General features: G+C 59.5%; 3 protein-coding genes across 3 annotated transcripts in view; 1 reads left to right on the top strand and 2 right to left on the bottom strand.

Moving 5' to 3' along the window:
* LOC119105547 (protein wings apart-like) overlaps positions 1 to 8,621 on the bottom strand; it is a 10,796-nt gene extending 2,175 nt beyond the window's left edge. The window contains exons 1-9 of the mRNA XM_037229042.1: positions 8,609 to 8,621; positions 6,274 to 6,446; positions 5,580 to 5,707; positions 4,370 to 4,561; positions 3,877 to 3,979; positions 3,164 to 3,298; positions 2,405 to 2,548; positions 1,716 to 1,826; positions 473 to 616 (exon numbers count right to left, since the gene is read on the bottom strand). Coding sequence (XP_037084937.1) covers positions 473 to 616; positions 1,716 to 1,826; positions 2,405 to 2,548; positions 3,164 to 3,298; positions 3,877 to 3,979; positions 4,370 to 4,561; positions 5,580 to 5,707; positions 6,274 to 6,446; positions 8,609 to 8,621 — 1,143 coding nt within the window. The remainder of the gene's footprint in view (positions 1 to 472; positions 617 to 1,715; positions 1,827 to 2,404; positions 2,549 to 3,163; positions 3,299 to 3,876; positions 3,980 to 4,369; positions 4,562 to 5,579; positions 5,708 to 6,273; positions 6,447 to 8,608) is intronic.
* A 293-nt stretch (positions 8,622 to 8,914) lies between these two features.
* On the top strand, positions 8,915 to 9,887 carry LOC119091326 (fatty acid-binding protein). Its single transcript, XM_037214050.1, has one exon. It carries the CDS (start codon positions 8,987 to 8,989, stop codon positions 9,404 to 9,406), a length of 420 nt encoding a protein of 139 aa, XP_037069945.1. The 5' UTR covers positions 8,915 to 8,986; the 3' UTR covers positions 9,407 to 9,887.
* A 4,960-nt stretch (positions 9,888 to 14,847) lies between these two features.
* Positions 14,848 to 23,141, bottom strand: LOC119105438 (protein wings apart-like). Its single transcript, XM_037228939.1, has 7 exons — positions 23,008 to 23,141; positions 20,144 to 20,354; positions 18,267 to 18,391; positions 17,504 to 17,545; positions 15,707 to 15,745; positions 15,144 to 15,209; positions 14,848 to 14,856 (listed from the first exon to the last, which is right to left on the bottom strand). Exons 2-7 carry the CDS (start codon positions 20,304 to 20,306, stop codon positions 14,848 to 14,850), a joined length of 444 nt encoding a protein of 147 aa, XP_037084834.1. The 5' UTR covers positions 20,307 to 20,354; positions 23,008 to 23,141.
* Between the last annotated feature and the right edge of the window lie 1,696 nt (positions 23,142 to 24,837).

The following is a 24,837-nucleotide window of genomic DNA, read 5'->3' as shown; positions in this document are numbered from 1 at the left end:
GGGCGGGTTCAGGGTCGGGTGGGACAGGGCCGGGGTGAAGCCGGGATCAGGGTCAAATCCGGGTCAGGGTCAGGTCGGATCAAGTCATGGTCAGGGTCGGGTCAGGTCGGGTCGGGTCAGGTCAGGTCAGGGTCGGTTCAGGATCGGTTAATGGTCGGTTCGGGTCAAGTTCGGAGTCAGGCCCCACTCAGGGTCAGGTCACCATTGCCAATAATCCGATCATCACTTATTCTAAATCTTCTACAAAAATTGGTACTACTATTTGTTTGCGTCGGTACTGTCACACTATATACACAGGGTACATGAGTACCGGGTACCACCAAATTCTCCTCCGTTACGGGCCGTACCCACAGCCTGCACTGGCGGCACTCCCGCCATATCACCACAGCGGCGCCCTGCACACCCCACTCCCGCCCGCTCCCGGCGCACCTTCGATGATCCGCCCCGGCCGCGGCGGCGCGGCGGCGGCCACCAGGCGGCGCCGGTTCTCGGCGCTGCTCTCGGTCACGTTCATCAGCAGGTACATGGAGAGCAGCAGCAGGTCGAACTGGCGGTGCTCGGGCAGCCGGTCCGGCAGCCGCAGCACCGCGTGCAGGATGGCGGCCGAACAGGCCGGCTGGCGGCACCGAGCAGCGGCGCGCCCCCGCCGACGCGGGACGAGCTCGCCGCGCGCCGCCGACGCCGCCGACAGGTGACCAGCACCTTCATCAAGGGGTCCGGTCATCTCTCGAGCAGCACGCGCGCGGCGCCGTCCGCCTCCTGCCGGACGGGTGCGGGGGCGGGCTGTGAGGCGGGGGTGGATGGCACCGCGCCGCAGACGGCCGCACCAGCCAGCTGCGCTCAGGCGCCAACAGAGCGCAGCGACGCGGCCACGGCAATACACGTGCTCACATCGGACGTGTTTCTAAAAATAGCACAGACATTGGCCGTGTGAGCAGCGACTGCGTCATCGGTGACGACCAGACCTTCGTTCGTCCGTTACTTTATTTTGTTATCCGTTATCCCACCGCTATGTCTCAACGTCATAACAACGCTACCCTGAGGACGACCGAGCGCCGGCGGCGGCGGCCCCAGCCGCCGCGGGGCCGCGCCGGGCGCTGGGTGCTTGAGCGTCCGCCAGGGACCCGGTGCCCCAGACCACTCTGCCGCTGACCCAGACCCAGACGTCTGGTCAGCCCGCATCACGTCACGTCCGCGTCACGTCACATGCGCGCCACGTCACCCAGGCCGACCGTCACGTCACGGTTGACGTCACGCAAACGCGCGCTGGCCCCGCTCCTATAGCCGGCTTGCATGCTCTAACATCACAGCCGGTTTACCTGTCTAACCCCAGCACACCCACCGATCTGCAAATCTTCCACTTCACTCGAACACGTGGCGACGACCGTGATCCACGCGAAATGGCCAAGTCGCCAATGCGCTCACAATACCCCGACCATCATCGTGCATATGATCCGTACGTCCTGGGCCACATCGCCCCGCCCCGCTCACGCCCACCTAACGTCCGCCGTCCGCCGTCCGCGCACCGGCCTCCCCCGCCGACAGTGACCCGCCCACCCTGCCGACAGTGGGCCCCCCCCCCCCCCCACCTCGCGACATGACCCGCCACCCCCCGCCGACCGTGACCCGCCCACCCTGCCGACAGTGGCCCACCCACCCCGCCGACGGTGACCCGCCCCACGCCGCCGCACCAACCTCGCAGTCTGCCGGCGTGCGTCGGCCAGCTCGCGCTCGGCCAGCTGGAACAGCTCGCTGAGCGTGGCCAGGCCGGCGCCGCCGCCGCACTGCAGCACGTGCCGCTGGTTCTCCTCGTTACGACTCGTCACCTGGCGTCACGGAGCGTCACGGAGCGTCACACGGGGGCGGGGACGGTCGCCGGGACGCCCGAAGAGGTCCCGGCGGGGGGGGGGGGGAGCATCGAAACGCTCGTAGAGTGCATCAGTAACCGCCTGGCGCGCAGCGTTCGCGTCGGACAACGGCGGGACACGGCCCGGCAGGCGCCGGAGGCCCGTCGGCAAGCAGCACAAAATACCATAAGCGACAGCGCCGTCCCAATGCGCTCGATCGGTCGACAGAGCAAAGCCCACACGGCTGCCCTGCTCAGACATAAACCTGCCGTTTCAGAGGCTGTTCGAGCCGGTCACTCGCCACCCTTTAATCGGGCACCACCATGGAACATAAAGCATACACCGGCACGCCAGTATGCTTGGCGGAGACACCACGCCAGCCTGCCATGACATCGGTCCGCGCGCATCTGAGGCGACACCGATCCGGCGTCGGACGTCACTCACGCCCTTAACGTTCTCACTCACCCTCTCTACGGTCACACGCACGCTCTCAATGTTCTCAACATTCCACTCACGTTCTCATCGTTCTCACTCACGTTCTCAACGCTCTCACTTACGTTCTCAACGACGCGCAGACACCTGCTGACGCGCGCGATGGTGTCGCGCTGTCTGCGCAGCTCGTCCGTCTGGCGCAGACAGCGCAGGCTGTCCGAGACGGTGCCCATCAGCCGATCCACGCCGCCCAGAGCGCGCAGCTCCTCCTGAGGACAACAGCGACACCGGGGGACGCGTCAGCTGAGCGTGGCGGCGGGGCGGGCGGACCAGCTCCACCTCCCACTGGCGGCTGAAGCTCGGTGATCTCGGCCACCGCGGCGGCGACCGCCGGCGACACTGCACGCGTCACGACATGAACAGGAGAGCGGATGGTGGGAGGGGGATGGGCAGGGCGAGGGAGGACACGACGCAGCGGCGAGGGGCCGGCGCGGCGCGTGCCGAATGCGTGTCACACGTCCGCGTTTAAAGAACGGCAGCGCAACAGGCGCTGCCGTTCGCCCAGGCGCGCTGCACAAACGAGGGCATCAACACACTCTTGGGCGTGAGATGTCGGCACTCGTCCCCACCAGTCACGCCTAGCGCGCTTGAGGCCGTTTGGATCGCGACAACCACACCGAAGCGCCGAAGCCGCGCCGCCGTGCCGACTTTCAATCCGCTAACCGGTGACGTCACACCGCCACTGCACTGCAGTGACGTCACGCCACCGAGCCATTGCCGGCCAGGCGTCACACTCATCGCATGGCACGACACCAAGTACGGCCCCCGGCGGCGGCGGCGGCGGCGGCGGCGGCGGCGGCGGGCCTCGGCCTCCGGCCTCGCACCTTGAACCAGGCGCCGGCGCGCTGAGAGGTGAGGCTGAGCAGCGTTTCCATGGAGAGGTGGCCGGCCGTGATGGTGTCCAGGTTCAGCTGCTTGGCCTGGCCCTGCCGTTGCAGCTGGGCGCACAGCTCCCGCACCTGCGCCGCGCGCCAGGTCAGCCGGGGAGCCGGAGCGGAGGGCGGCGGGGAGCGGTCACAGGGCCGTCCGCACTGGCGCTCGACGGCGACGTCACGGAAGGGGAAGGGGGCATACGCGGGGAGGACGCCACGCGGGCTCTACGCCCCGTGATCACACCGGTGCTGCCCGTTCCTTTGCCCCTGCTTGCTATTAAACATGACGACGGTCTGAATAGAGGCGTGCCATCAGCAACATTGCCTCGGTCCCTACGGATCAGCCTTGGCCACAGCCTGCTCCATCCGTGGCCCAGGCCACAGATGGAGCCTAGCGATTCCACAGCCTAGCGAGATCACAACGATGGAACGTCACCACTATATATGCGACTCCACCACCGTTGCCTGCCCGTGCCACGACTTCCTTCACTCAAAGATTGAATGAAACCCAAAACGGCATCGCAACGGATCGCGTAGGCCCGGCCGCGCGCGCCGGCCTGAGAGCGCGCGCCGGTCCCGGCCGCGCGCCGGCCTGAGGGCGCGCGCCGGCCCCGGCCGCGCGCCGGCCTGAGGTCGCGCGCCGGTCCGGGTCGCGACGACGCTACCTTGGCGCGGTTCTTGCACAGCTCGCCGTTGGACTCGGCCGACTCGGGCGACGGCGCGGTGGCGTCCGAGTCGAGCAGGCTCAGCATCAGCTCCAGGCTGCTCCTGCCGAGCGCAGACGGCGGCGGGTCAGGCGGCCGATCACCCCAGGGGCAGCGGTCGGGTCACGCCGTCCGCAGACGGCGGCGGGTCAGGCGGCCGATCGCCCCGGGGCAGCGGTGGGGTCACGCCATCTGCCTGCAACGCTCAGGTGACCGCCGGTGCTCCTGACGCGTACAGACTCAGTCGACATGCGCCCCCCCCCCCCCACCCGCAGCAGCGCTCCGCTGATACAGCTGGTTCAAGTCAAGTCATCGACTCAAATCAACTTTACTGTCAATTTCAACTTCACCTCAGTCCACTTCCTTGTCCCGCCCGCTCCTCCCTCAGCCCGCCCACGCCGGCTTCGCATATCGCCATCACGCTCCCCCCCCCCCCTCCCGCAGGAGACCTCACTTGTCCAGGTCCATGTTGAGCTGGTCCTCGCTGAGGATGAACATGACGGCCGACGTGCAGAGCGAGAGGCTGGGGTCGGACGGCGCGTCGGCCAGCGCCGCGAAGAAGCGCGTCACCGTGCCGTGCGCGCGCAGGTGCATTCGGAACGCCGCCGCCATGCACTTGCCGGCCAGGCGGGTGGCCGACAGACACCTGGCGGCAGGCCGCGGCCGAGACGGCAGTCAGAGAGCGCACGGTGGCGACGGTGAGGCCGGATCATCGTCATCGTCATCATCACCATCACCATCATCATGATCATCATCGCCATGGCTGCCATCATCGCTGCCATCATCATCATCATCATCATCATCATCATCGTCGTCGTCGTCATCACCATTAACGGCAGCATATTATCATCGCTACCATCATCATCACCATCACCTCATCATCATTATCACAACATCGAGAGGTATCACATCATCGAGAGGCCGGGGAGACGGGCGACGCGGGGACTGCGGACGCAGACGCCGCGGGGGGGGGGGGGACCCCTGAGAGCGACAGGCCCTGCTGACCGGGACCCTGCGGAGGGAGCAGCCTGCAGCCCCAGACACCGCGGGGGGGGACCACTGGGAGCGACAGGCCCTGCTGACCGGGACCCTGCGGAGGGAGCAGCCTGCAGCCCCAGACGCCGCGGGGGGGGGGGGGGCCCACTGGGAGCGACAGGCCGCGGCTGACCAGGACCCTGCGGAGGGAGCAGCCTGCAGCCCCAGACACCGCCACAGTGGCGGCATCAGCATCACAGCATGTTAAGAGCGGCGGTGTCAGGGCCTCAGCACGTCCGGGCTCACCGGATGGTGGAACGCCCGGGGGTGATTCTAGGGATCCAGGGCAGGAGAACATGATGACCGGGGAGTATCTCCGGCTGCGGGGCACTGGCCCCGGCTCACCCGAGGCCTAGGGAACATGGAGTCAAGAGCCCACACGGTCAGGAGAACTCTGCTCTCAGAGCTGCCCGGATGACTGGGACCCGCTGTGTCCCAGCGCGCAGCCTCAGAGGATGCATCCCGGCAAGCCACGACATACAAGTATCCCATGGTGGTTTGCATGCCGACATGATGAGTGTGTCGCCGCAACCCATCGGAGCACCTTTCCACAGCATCGCTGCCAGCTGGCCTCGTGACCAGGTGACCCGTCTGACCTCGGGTCGTGACCCAGGCGACCCGCGCCTCACCTCGTAGACACGCTGTTGGTAGGCTGCAGGGCGTCCATGATGTATTCGATGTCGTCGTTGTACTCCTGGAACTCGCCGAACTCCTGGATCTGGTAGGCTTTCTTCACATTCTGAATCACCGTGTAATACTGCCGACACGCCACACAGCGCTGGTTAGTGGACCAATCAGAGCACTGGTTATCGCACAGCGCTAGCTATCGGACCAATCATAACGCTAGCCATCGGACCAATCAAAGCGCTAGCTATCGCACAACGCTCGCTTTCGAACCAATTAGAGCGCTAGCTATCGGACAATGCCAGCTATCAAACCAATGAGAGCATTTGACGCGGTAGCTGCTTCGTGCGGGACGGGCCGCGCCTGCCCCCTGTGTGACGCCCAAACACCTGTCTGCTAGTGGCCGATACACTTCTCCCGCAATATACGGTCCACGGGTGCTGTACGAGCAGCCAGAAGCCCGGTGTACCCCAACCGCCCCATTTAAGAGATATGGTTATTGAGGCTTTCGGGCACTTCGACTGCGCGGTTGTGCAAAGCTTATGCCCTTGAGACAGGTCTACGTCCGCTCCTGTCCCTATTTCGCCCCTGCCCAAACATTAGCATCCTCACAGCCTCTCCGCCTTTCCTCAGGTCCGGTCCAGGCACCCGCCCACTAGCCAGCCGCGCCGGCGCTGCCACCGCCGCCACGTGACCCACCTCCTTGGCACTGCGGTGGCACTTGACGCTGGTCACGTGCTCGCCAGTGTCGTTGGGGTCGGCGCCGTGCCAGGTGCTGACCCGCGTGAGGCGGCCGCTGAGCGGGCCCGGCCCGGCCGCCGCGCCCGGCTCCTCCTCGGCGAAGTCCAGTGCCGAGCGCGCCGGCGCCGAATCTGCCGCCGCGCCGGCCGGGGACGGGTCAGACGCAGGGGCGCGCTCAGGGGAGGGGAAAGCGACGCAGTGGCGCACTCAGGGGAGTCGATCGGGGCGGACACGAACGTGCAGTCGGGAAGGAACGGAAAAGCGGAGAGGGCCGAGAGCTAGTGAAGGGATAAAAGGGAAAATAAGAAAGATAAAAAGAAAACTGGTGGAAGGGACGCGCTCCGGGCGGAATGACAGGCGACGAACTGTCGGTGCCCTTTGTAGTGTGACAGAGGCGCAGCGAGGGGAGAAGCGACACACTCCGGGATGACACAACCACCGGACACGCACGGAGTGGGCAGGGGGCGCCGCTCAACGGCCTGAAGCACGAATGCACGGAGACAATATCACGGCACACACCACGCTCCCTAAACCGTGCTGGGGCCCACACCGGCGGTGGAGGCCGGCCACGCCACAACGGGCGACAACAACGCAATCGCGAGCGCGCGCATCTTACCCCCCCCCCCCCCCCCCCCTCCTCCCCCCTGCACGTCGCCCCGGGTCGGCATCACGTCCGGGACCGCCGCCACCCCCAGCGGCGGCGGCAGGGGCGGGCACTTACCCGCGGCGGGTGCGGCGGCGGCGGCTGCTGCCACCGGCGGCCGGCCGGCCTCGTCGCCGTCGTCCGTCCAGCGGTGGTTGTAGCGGGCCCGGGCCGAGCGGCCCTGACCCGTGCGCGACTTGAAGATGGAGCCCTTGCGCGGCTCGGCGGCCGACGCCGGCGGACCCTGGCGGCGGCGGCGGCGGCGGCGGTCAACGGCAACACCGGGTACACATGGACCGCGTCGGCAGCCGGACGACACGGCCACCCTGCATCGGCACGTCCGGGGACGGGGGACGTCCCTGCGCGGTCATTAACAAGCGCTTGTAACATCTGAACACCTGACGCAGTATCACACCCGTCCAGTAAACCAAGGCCAGTGTTTTCTGCAGCGAGGTTCTGACCTTTCTTTATCGGCGAAGTGCACTTGAGACCAGCGGGAGGATGCCGTCGCAGCAAGACTCAAATCGTCTTCCTGCACAAACAGTTTAACGGGCGGAAAACCGGTGAAAGTTCTCGGGATGCAAACGTTTAAAGGAGTGCTCCACATTGATGTGGGGGTTTGAGCTAAAATAGCCATTTTAAAGAGCCTTCGGTGCTGTTCACAATCCTGCCCTTCTTAAGACCTCAACTTTTCTACGTTTTGAGATGGATGCCCGCGAAAAGGGGAAGGTACATCGGAGAGTCCTTCAGTCACCTGGACACTCATGACGTCATGACGTCAATCAAATCCTGCAATTTCATAACCCAGGCTACGATCAAGGCCAAGCAAAATATAAGTGTCGAGGCGTTTATATTTGGCTTTCGCGCGCGCCACTTCCACGTAAAAAACCGTCAACGGGCTCTCAATCAAGGTTGTGCAAGGTACGATGACGTAATGAAACCAAGACGCATTGAGGAGCATACTTACTGAGGAGAGAAATTAGCTGTCTAATAAATAAGCTGTCTAGAGCGGTCTTTTCCACTTAAAGTACACCAATAGTTACAAGTGAGCTTGTTTCATCATATCTGATGCTTATTTCAACATCTTCAGATGTAAAACATTCCCTTTGAATCAACAGGATCAGCGGTCCCTACAAAGGATATGATGTCATAAAACGACAGATGAGGATCTCAACAGGAAACAGTGGGGGTTGAACACCACGCTGCATCAACCCGCATGGGCTTCCCAAGCCATCGGAGCTCATCAGTAACGACGCCCGGTTGACGATGATGATGGGGGCTTTAGCACGCACCAACTATTGTGGCCACTTTGCGCCCGAACAGGGGCTAGAGATGAACACGGACACCGCTGTAAGAAGGCAACTGGACTGAGCGCTGATGGGATTTCCTGCACGCATGTCTTTAGGAGACTTCTTGGAACGCCAACATCACAAAATGGATGCCGGCGGCGAAGCGGTACGAGTCAATAACAGCCTATATGCTCGAGGCGGTGGGTACCGAGCTAACCATAGCGACAATAACAAAGGTGAGTACCGAAAAACACCTGGAAGAGACGATCACAGACCTCACGTGACTACACGCAAACCGCGCGGGCACACCCTTTAATTGGCAGCTTGACAAGTACTGGCCAAGCATGGGCCCGTGCCCCACGCATAAAAACCATGCGTGGACTCGTCCCCCAGCTTCTTCAGTCTTTCCTCTCCTGCCGTGTTCGAGCGACTACACCTGACCTCTCGAACGCGACCGAGCGAGTTCGCGAAGGTGCCTCGCGCCGGTCCGTCTGTCCGCAGATTACCGTCCCGACAAAAAACCGAACGGGGCCGGCGGGCGTCGATAGCGAGACGTCGTCCAGCGCCGTCTCCGCGCCGCGGACAAGGCCTCCCGCGGCGGCCGCCGAGGCGACGCCGATAGCACGGTCCCGCGGGCCGCCACACCGCCGCCAGCGCCCGCCCCTGCCGCACGCGCCGCTCCCGAGCAGCTCGCACCGCCCGGCCACCCTCGCCGCCCACCCCCAGCAGCCAATCAGCGATGGAGCAGGTCGCCCCGATGCCGCAGCTCGGCGGCACGTACGCGCTGGCCGCCTCGCACAACACCGACGCCTGCATGCTGGCGCTGGGCATCGGTCTGCTGACGCGGCTGGTGGCCCGCTCCGCCCAGCCCACCATCGCCGTGTCCGTCGTCGGCGACCACTGGCGCTTCGACCAGGCGATGGCCGCACGCTCCACCGTGCGCGAGTTCGACCTGGGCGTGCCGCACCGCTTCCGCCGCGCCGTCGACGGCAAGGAGGTGCGCAGCGTGGTCACCCGCCAGGGCGCTGTGCTCACCGAGCGGGCCGTGCAGAACGGCCGTACCACCGAGATCATCCGCGAGTTCGCCGACGACCAGCTCCGCATCACCATGCGGATCAGCGACACAGAGTGCACGCAGACGTTCAAGAGGACAGCCTGAGGCGGAGCGGGGGCGCCGACGAGCGGAGCGGAGGGCGCCGACGAGCGGAGCGGAGGGCGCCGACGAGCGGAGCGGAGGGTGCCGACGAGCGGAGCGGAGGGCGCCGACGAGCGGAGCGGAGGGCGCCGACGAGCGGAGCGGAGGGTGCCGACGAGGCGGCAGCGCACAGGATGTGTTGCGCGGAAGGGCACGACGCCAGCTCGCGCGAACGTCAGCCGGCAACGACGGCGGGGAGATCAGAGGCGAACACCAGAGCGCGCCGCCGCTCCCGGAGGTGCCCGGAAAGCGCGCCAGGCGCGCCCCTGGTGGCTGCCTAATGCATGAAGTGGCCTCCCGCTGTGCCCCTGGTGGCTTCCTGATGTAACTGAATGGCGTGAACGCGGCAATGGACTGATGTCCAGGAGAAACGGATGACATGTGATATGCGTGATGGTGACGTGGTCGTAAATGAATTCGGTGAAATATATCACGATTTAAGAGATCGGCGTGTGCCGTTTGTGGCTCGTACCGTCATGTAACTGCATATCCTATGCACCACTGCAATAACCTACCTTACTATCACCGAATATCCTACTAACCATTACTATCTTACTAACCTACCAGCCCACTATCGCAACGAAACAATCACTATCGCTAACGGGAGAAAATACACGTATCGAGACAGATGGCAGCAGCGACATCAGCGAGAGCGAAGCATGGCAATGGGCGAGACCAACCACGCACCGAGGCGGAGGGGCGAGACAAAGACGCGCAAAGTGCAAAAAACGTCCGTCCACCACTTCACATCGAGGCCGAGTCCCGTCCGTAGGCACGCCGCGAGCGCGTCCGTTCGCCGCCTGCCACGCTGAAGGTCACCGATAGCATGGCGGCCGAGAAGTCAAGGTCAGGCTGACTGAACACCGCTCTGACCCCCCCCCCTCCTCCCCCCGAAGCCAAGGTGGGTGAGGGCCGCGCAGAGACGCCGCCATGGGTGTCGCCCTGCACCCGCACCCGCCAGACGCCGCCATGGGTGCCGCCCTGCACCCGCACCCGCCAGACTGCGCACCCTTCGGGGGATTTCTGCCAAATGACCGACTTTGGTGTGGTCACACCGCGCACCAGTCGTGGAATGGCCGCCTTGAACAACATAAATGCACACTTAAGCCAGAAGTGACGTATAACTGCTATGCTATTTACCAGTCCTACATAAAGCCTCCAGCGCACCACACCGACTAAAAGTTCCGTGACCGAGGACCGAACCCACAATCGTCGGTCACCGACTCTGTTCCGCCGAATCCATCACCGCGTACCGCGTCCGTGGTTCGGCGATCTAGGATGAACTCGCGGCCCGCTCTGGACAATACTGGACTGGACTGGACTAGACAACTGGACAAGGGTGTGATTAGGTGTCAGCAGGGGTCGACCCGGCGCGAGGCGGCCGCCTCACAGCGCTGTACACGGACACTGACTCAGACACTGGCACGGAGACACTACTGATTCGGACACAGACACTGGCTCAGAAGAAACAGCTGATCCCCACAGTCCTGTCTCGCTGGACACGGTCGTGGCAAAATTATCCCACAAACCGGAGCCGTACAACCTGGACGATGGGTTTTGGGAACACGTGACAGGCTCCCCGTAGCTTAAGCCGAGTTAACCGAGAGCAAGCAGCTCCACGAAGGGGCGCGCGGCCACCCCCCAGCGTACGCACCTTGGCCGAGGCGGCGGCGGCGCCCGCGGTGGACCGAGAGCTCCTCAGGGCCGAGGTCAGCTCCACTGCAGCGGCACGCAGGTCAGGTCAGGACCGACAGAGGAGCCGGCGTGGTGTCCCGACACACGGACGCGACGGCCGGTGGGAGCGACACTGGTTCAGAAACACTACTGATTCAGACACAGACACAGACACTGACACTGACTCGGAAACATTACTGATTCAGACACAGACACAGACACTCACTCAGAAACATTACTGATTCAGACACAGACACTGACTCGGAAACATTACTGATTCAGACACAGACACAGACACTAACTCGGAAACATTACTGATTCAGACACAGACACAGACACTGACTAGGAAACATTACTGATTCAGACACAGGCAATGGCTCAGAAGCACTGCTGATTTAGACACAGACACTGGCTCAGAAACACTACTGATTCAGACACAGACAATGACTCGGAAACATTACTGATTCAGACACAGACAATGGCCCAGACGCACTGCTGATTCAGACACAGACACTGGCTCAGAAACACTACTGATTCAGACACAGACACAGACTCGGAAAATTACTGATTCAGACACAGACAATGGCTCAGAAACACCAATGATTCAGACACAGACACTGGCTCGGAAACACTACTGATTCAGACACAGACACTTGCTCAGAAACATTACTGATTCAGACACAGACACCGGCTCGGAAACATACAGGATTCAGACACAGACAATCGCTCAGAAACACTCAGATTCAGATTCAGACACAGACACTGGCTCGGAAACACTACTGATTCAGGCACAGACCCTGGCTCGGAACCACTACTGATTCAGACACAGACACTGCCTCGGAGACACTCAAATTAAGAGACAGATAGATTCGGAGACAGACATCGATTCAGACAGTACTAGCTTTGACAGACACTGACTCAGAGACGCGGCCAACACTCGCCCAACGGTGAGTTCCGATGGGTTAACCGTTGTTTCGGCATTTGGCAAACAAAGAAAAAACCCATAAAAACAAGGGTATGGGATCCAAACAACAACAAAGCACGTTTCCCTTGAACATCCTCCATCTAAGCCTTTTTCTCTTTTTCAGTCGTCGTTTTCTCACCGAAGTGTTATTACCACCTTGTAACCCGCGCCCCGAACGACTCCGTGCTCTCGTATCATCCGCGCCGCCTGCGCCACTCACCGGGCTCCGTGCTGGCGCGGACCAGCGGCGGTGCTGCCGTCTCCCGTTCCCGAGGCGGCTCCTCGCGCTCCTGCTCCAGCGGCGGCGTCTCCTGCTGCTGCGGCTGCTGCTGCGGCTGCGGCTGCGGCGGCTGCTGCTGCTGGCGCGGCTGCGCCGTCTGCCGCTGGCCGGCCGGCCGCCGCTCCAGCCGCGTCGTCTCACGCTCCTGCGGCCTGCCCGTCTCCAACAGCTCCAGCTGCGTCTCCAGGTCGGCGTACCGCTGTGGGCTGGCGCCGCTCGCCTGCGTCCGCTGGTACCGGCCCAGGTCCTTGATACCTGCGAGGCGCACCCCCGGAGTCACTCGGGAGGCTGCCCGCGCCCCGCCCCTGCCCTCCGGCAGCCTGTCATCCTGTCCGGTGGTTGACACTGGCTGCCGTTGCCAGTGTGATGACTGGGGTCGCAGGGCGTGTCACCGTCTGAGGGCATTTTGTGCACATGGCCAGGGTAAAGAAGTGCGACGTCTCTGACCAAAAGGGAGAAGAAATTCCTGAAACTGAACAACCGCAAGTGAGATGCACGCATTATCGTCATTACTATCACTCATCCCGCATTTTCAGATCATAACATCGTGTACGTCGCGTCATCATCCCTGCAAAAACAACGGCAACACCGTCAGGCACCAATCGCGCTCGGTTTTTAGCGACAGCGGGTTCTGGGAATGTGTCAGCGGGTTCTGGGAATGTGTCAGCGGGTTCTGGGAAATTCTGTCCCGCTGAGGGCTGGCCACTTCCATGCGTGACCACGTCCGAATGATCGTGCGTGCATGATCAAACTAGCACGCACACCAACATACTTGAGAATACCTTATCGCGTAGTTGTCCATCATACACGCGACACAGCACGTAGGTACCATACACCACGCCGTGACGCCGCACAGCGCACCTCCCGCATGACACTGCATCCAGCGACAACACGGCCTGCGCCCCACGGGCGGCGCGGACTAACCTTTGCGGTAGACCCTGGAGGTGGGCTCCGGTTCCGGCCCGGGCGCCGGCTCCGGCTGAGGCTCCGGCTGCGGCTCGGCGACGCTGTCCAACACGCCGTTGCCGGCGGCGGCCGGCTCGCCGAACAGCGAGCTGAGCTGGCGCTCCAGGTCGGCCGGCGGGCGGCGCGTGCTCAGGTTCACCGGCTCCGAGGCCGCCTCGGCTGCCGGCACCGGAGCTGGTGCTGGGGCTGGGGCTGGTGCTGGTGCTGGGGCTGGAGCTGGGGCTGGGGCTGGAGCCAAGGCCGGGGCCGGGACCGGAGCCGGGGTTGGGGCTGACGCCGGGGCTGGTGCCGGTGCCGGTGCCGGTGCCGGGGCCGGGGCCGGGGCCGGGGCCGGGGCCGGGACCGGGGCGGCCGGCTCGGTGACTCGCTCCACGGCTTGATTGTTGACAAGGCCCGGAGAGGCGGCGGGGGAGGCGGCAGGAGGGGACCCAGCAGGGGAGGCAGCAGGGGAGGCATCGGGGGAGCCGGCAAGAGGGGAGGCAGCAGGGGAGGCAGCGGGAGAAGCGGCGGGGGAGGCGGCGGCTGGCGACGCCGCCTCGCCCTGCACCGCCGGCGAGGACGGCGGCGACGCCTCCGGCACCGGCGCCGGAACGGCAGCGACCGGTTCGCTGGTGGACGATCCGCGCCGCCGCTGCGTCCTCCTGCCGCGCGCCGGCGCCGCCAGCGCCGCCAGCTGCTCGTCGTCCTCGTCGTCGCCGTACTGCACCGTCTTGGCCACGCGCTCGCGGGCCTCAAGCGCGGCGGCGCGCCGTGTGCGGCGCACGGACCGCCCCTCTGTCGGCTCCTCCTCCGGCCGGGCCGGCGGGGACGGCGTGCGCGCCGCCGGCGGCTCGTACCTGACGGCGCGCGGCAGCGGCGTCAGGCAGGCGCCCGTCAGCCGCGTCGATCGCGTGCCGTGCGTGCACGGCGCACGCGGCACGTGACGTACGTCATGGCACACATGCACGTGACGTGACGTGCGGCACGCTCTGGACGGTGGAGAAGGACGCGAAATGACTGAGTGGCTGCTCCCACGCGGAACGCCGGGATCGCATCCCAGCAGTCATGGCCCTGAGCACTTATATGACCTCCGCGGTTGCTGACACCACATCAAAGGACGCTCGACAACGTGCATCGCGGTCTCCTCAAAAACAGGACGATGAGCATGACCTATGGGTATGACCACATAGTTATGGCAACACAATGTATAAAGTGCTATACTTTGATTAGCGCACACTTTGAAAGCTCGAGAGAACTGAGCCCGGTATACCCGGTATGACCACGGCCCACGAAAACGCCGATGATAGATAGTTTCGCGTACATTCTCCGACAGTTTCGCGCACGCAGGGCCGGACGTAATGATGCCCGATTCGGTTCGGTTCTTAGCTCCCAGGCTTCGGCGCATCGGAAGTCACATACCATTCCGCGTGGTCTGATGTTAACGAACTCGTGTCTTCTTCAACACCACACAACAATCTTCCTTCACGACAGCAAATCAAAAGGACAACGCGATTGGGACAACAACGGGAAAACAACGACAGCTCAACACCGCTGCCGACATTGTCACGGGCGCTTGAGGCGCCTTAGTCGACCACGAAAGCAAAGCCCTGCAGATCCCTCCGTCCCAAAGGAGCCGCTTCCACCGCGGCCGCCAGTTCCGTCGGCGTCGGACCGAGTGAGTACCTGGCCGCCTTGGGCGGGTGGGGCGCGGCCGGGGCGGGCGGCGGCCGCCTCCTGCGGTGTCCTCCTCCGCCTCCTCCGCCGCCTCCTCCGCCGCCTCCTCCACCGCCGCCGCCGCCGCCGCCGCCGCCGCCGCTCTCCGCCGGCGGCCCGCTGACTGCCGTCAGGTCGCCGGTGTCCTTGTCGCGCGAGATGCGCAGCTTCAGCGGCGGCAGGCGCGTCACCTGCCGCACGGAGGGCGCGGCGCGCGCGGTGTCAGCGGCCGGCGCGAGCACTCGGCGGCGGCACCATCCGCCACCCATTCCCACGTCTCCCCGAGCGGTGCACACATCCATCAGACACGTGCACTTGACCGAGGCTGACGCGTCCGCCAGCGCGCCGCCCGCGCCGGCCGTCCGAGCCGCCGACGGACGGCGGCAGGCCGGGCGGCGCGCTGCAGCTACGCCAACACAGGTGGGAGAGCATGCCACGACCCGGTGCGAAAACAACATCCCAGGGGATACGGCCGCTCACCAAACCATTTGGGCCATGTGCACACACTCACACAAGCACATGTACACAAATGTACACACATGTCTCGCCCGCTCCGGGGAGACAGCCCCCCCCCCCCCTCCCGGCGACGAAAGGCCCGCTGACAGACCTGGGGCGGCGCAGCGGCCGGCTCGCGCGGGCTCAGTGAGTTGGTGCGGGTGGTGGTGGAGTCGCGCAGCGGCAGCGAGACGGCCGGCGAGCTGAAGAACCGCTTGCTCTCCGGCTCCTCCTGGCGGCGGGTGAAGCGGGTCAGGGCAGGGCACGGCAGGGCACAGCAGGGCGGGGCGGGGCAGAATACGGCAGGGCGCCTCAGGGCAGCGCAGCGCAGGACGGGGCAGGGCAGGGCAGGGCAGGGCAGGGCGCTGTCAAGAAGTGTCAATATTACCGGAAATACTCAAGCGATACGATGTGATCAGGTGAAAAATTGGAATGGATATGTGCTGACAATTTTTTAGCATAATGATGCGAGTTTGACTCGCACGAAAGCAATCAACGGAGTCGCAAGGTCTGCCCAGAAGATGACAACGGAACATGAAAGGCAAAGCATGAGCATACTCGGTAATGGCGCAGTGGTATCCAAACTGACGCACTTTTTGCCACCGAGCACCGCGATCGCAAAAACAAGACAGCGATCAAAATCCCGAAACGCTTTTGGATCCCAGTCTTGCGGTCGTCCAGAAGACACGCACCAATGGAAAGTGTCATTCCATTACCAGAAGCAAGGAAGCGCCGGTTTTGGGCCAGCCGACGGCCCGTGTAACGCTCGCGAAGTACTGACACAGATCAACACCAGGCGGCAGCACCGGGGCCGTTCAAAGCAGCGGCCCACCGCGACTGCACGAGTATACCCGGCTGTCACGACTGCGTCTGGCTGCGATACACGGCCGAGTGAGGCACGGTCTCTGGGAGTCGTGGGGAGACGCCGGCACGGGCCGCGGGTGTGTCCGGCGTGGCTGGAGCCGCTCACCCAGCACTGATGATGTTCGAAGACTTCACCTCTAAGGTACCCCGTGATTTTAACCGCCATTAACAGAAGGCTTCTCAACAGCCGGCCCAGTCCAGCCAATAACTTCAAAAACCCTTGGTCCCCATACAGACGTTATTGCGCCAAATCAAAAAAGCGCATACAAATGCGTTCTATGCTAACAAAAGCATCTCGTCCTTTCTGCGGCTATTCTGATGCATAATGACCGCAGACTCGAGGTTCTGCCTGCCCACCGCGCGTCTCTTATCGGAGTCGGCCACACCTTAAGTGCGGCGAAACATGACAACCGCCCCACAAAGGCACGCCGATTAGGACTGAGGACCACTGGCCCGCCCAACACAGCTGATAGGACCTGGCAGCCGCAGACTGGCTCACAAAACACCCGTCTCTCACCAGCTCACACCGTAGCTCCGCCTCTCACCAGCTTACCTCACAGCCTAGTATCTTGCCAGCTCACTCCATAGCCCCGTCTCCCACCAGTTCACCACACAGCCCCGTCTCTCACCAGCTCACCCCACCTCCGCCTCTCACCGGTTTACCACAGCTCAGTCTCTTACCAGCGCCGCCTCTTTACAACCACGCTTCGGTCTCGGAGCAACCGGCTTCCTTGTCCTGTTTTTTGGCATTCTCTTCGGCGCAGTATCACCAGGTAAGCGGCAGCCAAATTCCAGCAAGTTCGCCGTCTGTAGCGCCTACTGTCCACTCTTACTGCCTGTGCTTTCTACCCACGCCTACTGCCCGCCCCAACTGTCCGCGCCTTTTGCCCGTCCCTTCCGCCCGCGCCTTCTGCCCGCCCGTACGGGCCTGTGTGCTCTGCTCACCCCTTCTACCCGTGCTTTCTGCCGGCCCCTACTGCCCGCTCATTACCCAGCACCATTGGCCCACCTTGTCATCAGCTGGCGAGAGCACGTTCTGCAGGTCGTCGGTGGGTGGCGGCGGCGGCGGCGCCGGCCGGGACAGCAGCAGCTGGCGGCGCTGCTCCGCCACCGCCGCCGCGGCCGCCTGCACGGCCGGCGCGTTGCGGGACTTGAAGAACTTCTTCACCTGCCGACACGGCGCCCACGGCCGGGGTCAGTCGGGGTGCGGGAGGGCGGCCGGCAAGCGCCGGGCGGCGGGTGTGATGCGCCGGTGCACACCATCACGCACTGAATACGCCAAACAAGCACGCACGCGTACTCAAGTGTGATCCCCCATCGCTCCTGAGCTAGTGGAGTTTAAGCCGCTTCCTGACGTCAGTTGATGCTGAACGTTGGTTAACATAAGTTTTTCCTAACGCCGGTTGATGCCGGACGTTGGTTAACTAACATAAGTTATCATGTTCAGGGAACAACCTACATTAGTTTCTATTTAAAATTAAGAATGAGAACTGATATTCCGGCTGTGTTCCGGCAACTGAGAGTTGACTGTAGTTCCGTCATGTAAAATTAAGAATGACAACTGATATTCCGGCTGTGTTCCGGCAACTGAGAGTTGACTGTAGTTCTATATCGAACCATAAAGCACGGCCAGGCAGTTAGACGTGTAACGTGTAAATGCCTGGACGTTAAGGGTTCGACGTCCACAAGGTAACATATTACACTTCCGGCGTCGCTTCCGTGCTCTACGCTTCCCCACCCCCACAAACTCTCCTGAACCGCCCTCAACCCCATACCAATCACACACCCGACCCCTCACCATCCCGCCAACCCACACGCGCCCGCGCCCGCCACCCGCTCGCCCAGCCTCACTGCCGCCGGCGCGGCGGTCGCCGCCGGGGCTGGCCCACCTTGCGAACGGGCGCGGCCGCGCCCCCGGGCGTGGTCGACTCGAACGAGAACGGGTCGGCGTGCGCCGGCGGCGGCGACGCCGGACGACCGTCGACGGGGTCCGCCTCGCCCGGCGCGCCAGAGCCTGCCGGCGAGCACGGGCGGAGTCAGGGGAGGTGGTGGAGGTTAGCGGATCAGCAGCGGCCGAAGCAGAGCCTGCCGGCGAGCACGGGCGGAGTCAGGGGAGGGGTGAGGGGAGGGAGGGGCGGCCAGGCCAGCAACAGCCGGATCAGCAGCGGCCGAATCAGAGCAGCCGAATCAGCGGCAGCCGGAGAGACGCCGCACCCGCGGGCGGCTGCTGACACAGAACGCGTGAACACGTGACATGAGGCAACGCTTTGCTGCCAGTAGCAGAAGTGGTGTGAACACTGGCATTGGCACTCACAGCACCTGCAGGGACAAGACGCTCGAAAGTGGAATTGAGAATTTTAATGAACGATCTATTGGATGCCAGGTGGTTGTTAGCAGCCAAGTGCAGCCTCCATACAAAACGTGCAGGCTAATAGATGAATAAATGCTTTGTTAAAGAGGCAAACTGCTGTTGAATCATGCGAAGGCACGGGCAGTATCCAGCTTTAAGAAGGCAAAGCCACAATTATTAAATTGTTCTCCAAATTTTGATGCCATGCTATATCAAAACAAAAAAAACTTTCTTTGCTGTCTTGCAGGCATGGGCCTGCTGCTCCCCCCCCACCCCCATAACTTTATTTGGATCCCGTAATGGAAACATGAGAGCAGCACGTAGTCCGGCTCTGCACCACCATTACCTTTATTTAGGGGCTTGGTGCATCCCATGTTATATTTCACTTGTTTATCACAAGGGCGTGAATGCAGCAGCATTATTATAAGCATCACCAGTCATTTGTAGCATCATATTTTCAAGTACCGCTCAATTGCATTCACATACATCTGAAGTAGCGATCGTGGCGATTACGGCGAAGCAGAGCAAATCGCACACATCTTTCAAGGATGACTGCATATCGTTACGTACCTGTGTTTCACTGTTGGGCGGTAAATTGATACCCTTGAGCATTAACATATTGACATCACCTGAGCGGTCCTACAAGACACAAACTGTGGACAAGTTCTGATGCTAACTGACGTACCAACCATAGCCAGCGCTTTACACGCTGTGATCACGATGCTAACATATCAGTCCGCTGTTATGCCTATTTTGATCGAACAAGGGACATGACTGTAACTGCAGAATGCTCATACCAACAAACAAAGGAACATTGTGACTTAGGGGTCGTCCATGAATTGGGTCACGAATGACGAGTGGAGGGTTTTTGTGGAGCGTAACGGAAGTGCAACAAGAGAGGGAGGAGAAACATTAAACGGTGTAACGTCGTGCTCAGGTACGGCTGTTAATCATGCTCAAATCTTTAAAACAAAATGAAACCGTACAACCACAGACTGTTGGCCTTCTCTTGTCACAAGGAGCGTGCCCGTCATTTATTTCACGTCGCCTCAGGTCAATTAACGGGAAAGCGGAGGTTACGTTTTTGGGATGCTATATAACGTTATTCATGGACAGACACTTCGTAGTTTCTGGAAGCCCACGGCAGTTATAACCAGTGAAAGGTCCATTCAGGACCACGCGGCCGTTCCACATCTACCAAATCATTGCGCGAAACATCCATTGCACGAAAACATCCCCTGCACACCAAGAGCGTACTTCCGAGCGAGCCACCGCCCAGTGAGACGGCGCGAGTCCTGTCCGCCTCGGCACAGGACCACAGGGACTCCCCAGCCCCAGCAAAGCCCCACCCGACCGGCCCGGACCACCGCCGCAGCCAGCCTTCGGTCCCGCCGCCGCCGGCACCAGCACGCTCACCATTGACGATGCTGCTGCGGATGGAGGTGAAGCTGGTGACGCCCCAGCGGCCGAGCGTGCCGGCCGACTTGGCCGCCGTCGGCTTGCGGTCAGAGACGCCGGCATCAAACTGGATTGAGGAGGTGGGCGCCGGCGGCGGCCGCTTGCACGTGTAGCGCGGCATGGCTGCGGACTCGCGCGCCGCTCAGTGGCCGCGCCGCATCTCGTCTCACTGGCGGATACACGGCCCACGGTCAGGTCCGGAGACGCCGGCTGCTGATGGTGGGGGAGCTCAGAACAGAGACACAGGGGGAACATTGAAGGGGGGACGAGGGTACCAGGACAGGAGGTCAGTACAGGGACAGGGAAAGGAGGTCAGAGGATGGACACTGCAGGGGATACTGACAGGAACAGAGACACAAGGTCAGAACAGGGACACCATGGGGGACACTGACAAGGGGCATGAGGTCATAACAGGGACATCACAGGAGACACTGACAGGGACACCATTCCAGGTCAATGCTAGAGACAATTTCTGATAGTTTGCAGGACAATTTTGGACACATCAATCGCGTTTTCCATCGATGAAGCTTGGCCAATTAATGATGTTCCCAAATAAATCAAAATAGTGTCACATGAATTTTTTTAGCTATACCTTGGTCCCAGGTGACTCTTATACCATGAATTCCAAACCTAGATAGGCCTATTTCAAAAAGCAATTTTGTACTTCCTTGTATCAAAAAGCACTGTTTTATCTCTTGCATAGACATAATTTTCCAGTTTCCTACACAAATACTCAGCCCAAGATTTTGGCCTGACAACATACACAGCAGCCATGCATGTGCTTGTATCTGGAGACCCAGCCCAGGACATGGTCATGGCAGGCTTTATGTCTTGGTGTGGTATGGCCTGGTGAACAATGTCAGATAAAGTTATCTGCTCAGCCAGAGTAGCAACATCTGGGTTATGAGTTCAGGGTGTAAGCAATGACAGCCCCTGCTTGGTATTAACTCTAAGTTACATGCCACTCATGCAAAGCATTCAGAATAAGTAGAACAGGTAAGTTGTTCACTGGATTCCATAACTCACCCCCTCATGGGGGACATATTGCTGGGATAGCCACATGAAATGACAAACTTTGGTGTACTAAGCTGTGCACATAGCAGAAACTGCAAACATGAGTGCCTGCAGTCAGAATCCTGTTTGGTGTTCCTGGTAATCGCACATGATAAATTGGCCATTGGGCATACATGACTAGCAATGTTACACTGCTTACTTGTATTGAAAGCTACTGATGATGTCTAATACAATAGTTGTTGGCTATGTTATTACACAGACAACTAAAAATAGCACAGGCAAGGATCCTTAGTGGTCTCCTGGCAGTAGCAGGCCACTGGGAACATAACTGGCATAACATAGAAGGCAATGTACCCTTGACCATTCAAAAGGTTCCAAATTTATGAGTTTTCAGTACATGACAACATATATCTAAACAGCATCATGTTCATGTGCATGGGCTGTTCATTTTTGTTAACATGAAGTAGTATATTTTGTAACTGCAGATACATCATGCTACACATGGGTTCAAGCATGGCCCATCACTGGAATTCCATAGCAGTGTCAGCATAATTTTTGCATATAAAAACATGACATTGACATCCCAATTCCAGATCGTTTCAATATTTGATTTAATGAGAAGCAGAAATGTCAATATTCTTATGTTGTTGCCACCCTGGCCCTGGATTCACTGCCTTTTACTGGTCTCCATACTCAAACTTGCTCAAGATTAGACAATCAGCATAAAACCCAGCAGTCATCAACTCAGCATCTAGGTACATCAGCACCTGAGCTTGGTGAATCTCTGGGTGGACCAAATGTAACAGCTTCTGATCTTCTCATAATAGCGGCCCCCTGCCACAAAGATTTAGCCCTTATACTTGGTTGCTAGCCTTACAATCCAAAATATTTGAGCCATTCATGCTATTTATTGGTTTTGTATCTGACGTACAAAACATGAGCAATGGTGTCCCAAAAACTAAAGCATTTCAGCTGCTTCTCAGCCAAATGATCTACACCTACCTGAAACATATACATGGATTTAGTGCAAGCATCACATGCAATAGTTTGGTTGCATATTTATTTCTAAGTTGGAAATGTCTGTAATCTGCACAAGATGATTTACATTCCTGGTTGTCAGTTTTCACACCCCCTCATCTTAAGATGTTATCGTTGCATGTGGCAAGCAATTTCTTAGAGGCTAACCAATGTTATAAAAGCTTTAAGTACTATTACAGTTCAAATGTTTAAATTCCAACAGTGACCAACTGCCTTAAGATAAGGCCAAAGGTTCACATGAGTTCAGAGGAGGGGGCTGAGCAGCAAAAACATGACCAAACTTACCCCAAAATGTGCAAACAAATAGTTTTCTCCCCAGATTTGGCCCACCTTATTCCCAAACTTCAGTCCCAGTTCAACCCCACATATTAATAGGAGACAACACCCCTTCTTCCAGATCATTGTCCACACAAGTAGCCAGCATGAACTGTGTTGCATATCAAAATATAAGCCTCAAAATCTTTCAAAATGGCCTTGCCCCTGAAATTATGAGCATTGCTTGTCAAATCAGTGAAAAAAGAACAGTTCACATTCTGGCCTTAGAAGTAGGATAGTATTGCCAAAAAATAATGCCTTCATAAAGATCCTTGGGAAGACAAGGAAAACCTTCCTAAGCACAGCATACATTTAAAAAAGAAAGAGACAAAATACCCACATCAAACTGCACCCAATAACTTAAAAATTAACAGCTAAACCACGACTTGGAGTTATAGCGCCCATTCCAGATGAGGAGTAATGCACCGAAATGACATTCTCTCACAGCAATATACCGGTGGGAAGATAGCTTGTATCGCGCTGCTTCTAGACTTGCACACGTCTGCTTGGTGACACAGGCAACCGCCTTACAGAAGCAACAACAACCGTCCCAAATGCCGATAACCGTCCATGAACTGTGCAACAGTTACACAGCGTACGCACGAATTGTCAGAAGACGCCGTAAACGTCGAAGAATAGATTGTGTTTGTGCCACCTAGCGGTAGTAACTAAAACCTTAGTTTGAAAGAAGAGACACTGGTTCTATCTCGCCGTTGACGAAAATCGATAGCTTTGTTTACATACGAAGATCACTTCTTAAGATTTAGCCTGCCCCGCTCAACCAGCTAATTGTTGGTTGCCTATGTGTGTTTTAATATTTTCCAACCGTTTTGGGATGTACCGGTGGCAGCTTGGATTTTTATGTGGTCATGAACTCAAAACTTCGGCGCTAAGGCATTGACCAGTATGACCCGATTGAAAGCTGTTATCCGCACCTTCCTCGCTTCATGCTGTGTCCTCGCGACATCCCATTTGCCCGACGCAGGCTGAATATGCCAGCCACGAGTGAGCCCAAGTGCTCCCTAGTCCGAGGGGCCCAGAAGCCCAGGGGCCCCTTTCCGAGTGCCTAGCACACTCCCCGCAGAGGGGTCACTATACGGGCAAGGTCACGGCGTATAGGTCCCCTGGCGCATGAAGTCCTGCCCCATCGTTATCCATTTTCGTTCATGCCATAACCATAAAATTCCAGTTACTGGCCGAAAGCACACTAGTCTTATCAGCCAAGTAACCAATCTACCAAAGCTGCCGGGTAATTGCGGAAATAGTATATGCGAGGCATATAGTAAAATAATACTGTAAATAATAGTGAGAATAGTATATAGTAAAATAATACTGCAAATACCTTACATCAAACGTAGGTCCCGAGGACCACCTAACAGGGATCCCTGACGTGCCGTATGGGAGGGCATGCGACCGCTCGAGCGGGACCGGACGGGAGCAGGGGCAACTCGAGGCTGTTCATGCGGCGTGCAGCCGCGGAAAAGGACACTCCTGTGACGGGTCGTGCAGGAGTGCAGGGCTGGGTGCGTGCGTACAAATAAAGAGGAAGATGGGGCGCGCTCAAACCTTCTGGCATTGGCTATCCACCATCTGATCATCTTTGGTTATGAGCCATTCCAAAGAGTCCGCGCTCTCTCGGCGTCAGCGATCATTTGAGGATCTGCAGACGCCCTGGCACCACGCATGCCATTCTCGAATATCTCTGACCATCGCAGGTCTACTGGTGTTCTCTGTAGCGGCTTTGACAGACGCCTTTACTCTGATCTTTTAGGCAGGGCATGAGTGTATCCGCTGGGAGGGGGGTTAGGATACGATCTCCATCCCATGCTCACAAAATTGCCCTCCAATTTACCTGTATAATTTTGTTTTCATGATTTTCCGTTCAAATTGTTCTGTTCAAGTTACGTTATCCCCTCAAAATTCCGCCTAAATCCCCTAATCCCGATTTGTCTCCCAGTCATGGGGACGTGGTTACACCCATGGGCAAAGGAATATATTTGCCGATCTTTGCTTACACTTGTATCGTCCAATCTAACTGCGTCACGCCGGAACGGCCCTATCGGATCAAGCAGGTTCGAGAAGGCATGGAAGAATATCCGCGGCCGTCGGAACATCTTCTTTTTGAAAATATGAGGCAAAACACCCGGTGCATGCAAGGTATTCGTGACTATCTCTAAGTTAATGTGGGACATCGGCATCGTAAAAAAACGCGAAATAAGAGCACTCAGAGGGCGGGTAGTTAAACATGAGTCACTACCACACACCGCAAGGAACACCTGAAAACC

The sequence above is a fragment of the Pollicipes pollicipes genome, unplaced genomic scaffold, assembly GCF_011947565.3.
Source record: "Pollicipes pollicipes isolate AB1234 unplaced genomic scaffold, Ppol_2.1 Scaffold_1600;HRSCAF=1878_pilon_pilon_pilon, whole genome shotgun sequence".
Classification (NCBI taxonomy): Eukaryota; Metazoa; Arthropoda; class Thecostraca; order Pollicipedomorpha; family Pollicipedidae; genus Pollicipes; species Pollicipes pollicipes.
Note: the sequence above shows the minus strand (reverse complement) of the source record. Positions and strands in the feature narration are given on the sequence as shown.

Excerpts from the sequence above, each read along its gene's own strand:
- LOC119091326 (XM_037214050.1), top strand. The coding sequence starts at position 8,987 with ATGGAGCAGGTCGCCCCGATGCCGCAGCTCGGCGGCACGTACGCGCTG.
- LOC119105438 (XM_037228939.1), bottom strand. The coding sequence starts at position 20,306 with ATGCCGCGCTACACGTGCAAGCGGCCGCCGCCGGCGCCCACCTCCTCA. Across the intron at positions 18,392-20,143 it reads CCGCAGCAGCATCGTCAATG|GCTCTGGCGCGCCGGGCGAG; the intron begins GTGAGCGTGCTG and ends GCTCGCCGGCAG. Across the intron at positions 17,546-18,266 it reads CGGCCGCGCCCGTTCGCAAG|GTGAAGAAGTTCTTCAAGTC; the intron begins GTGGGCCAGCCC and ends CCGTGTCGGCAG.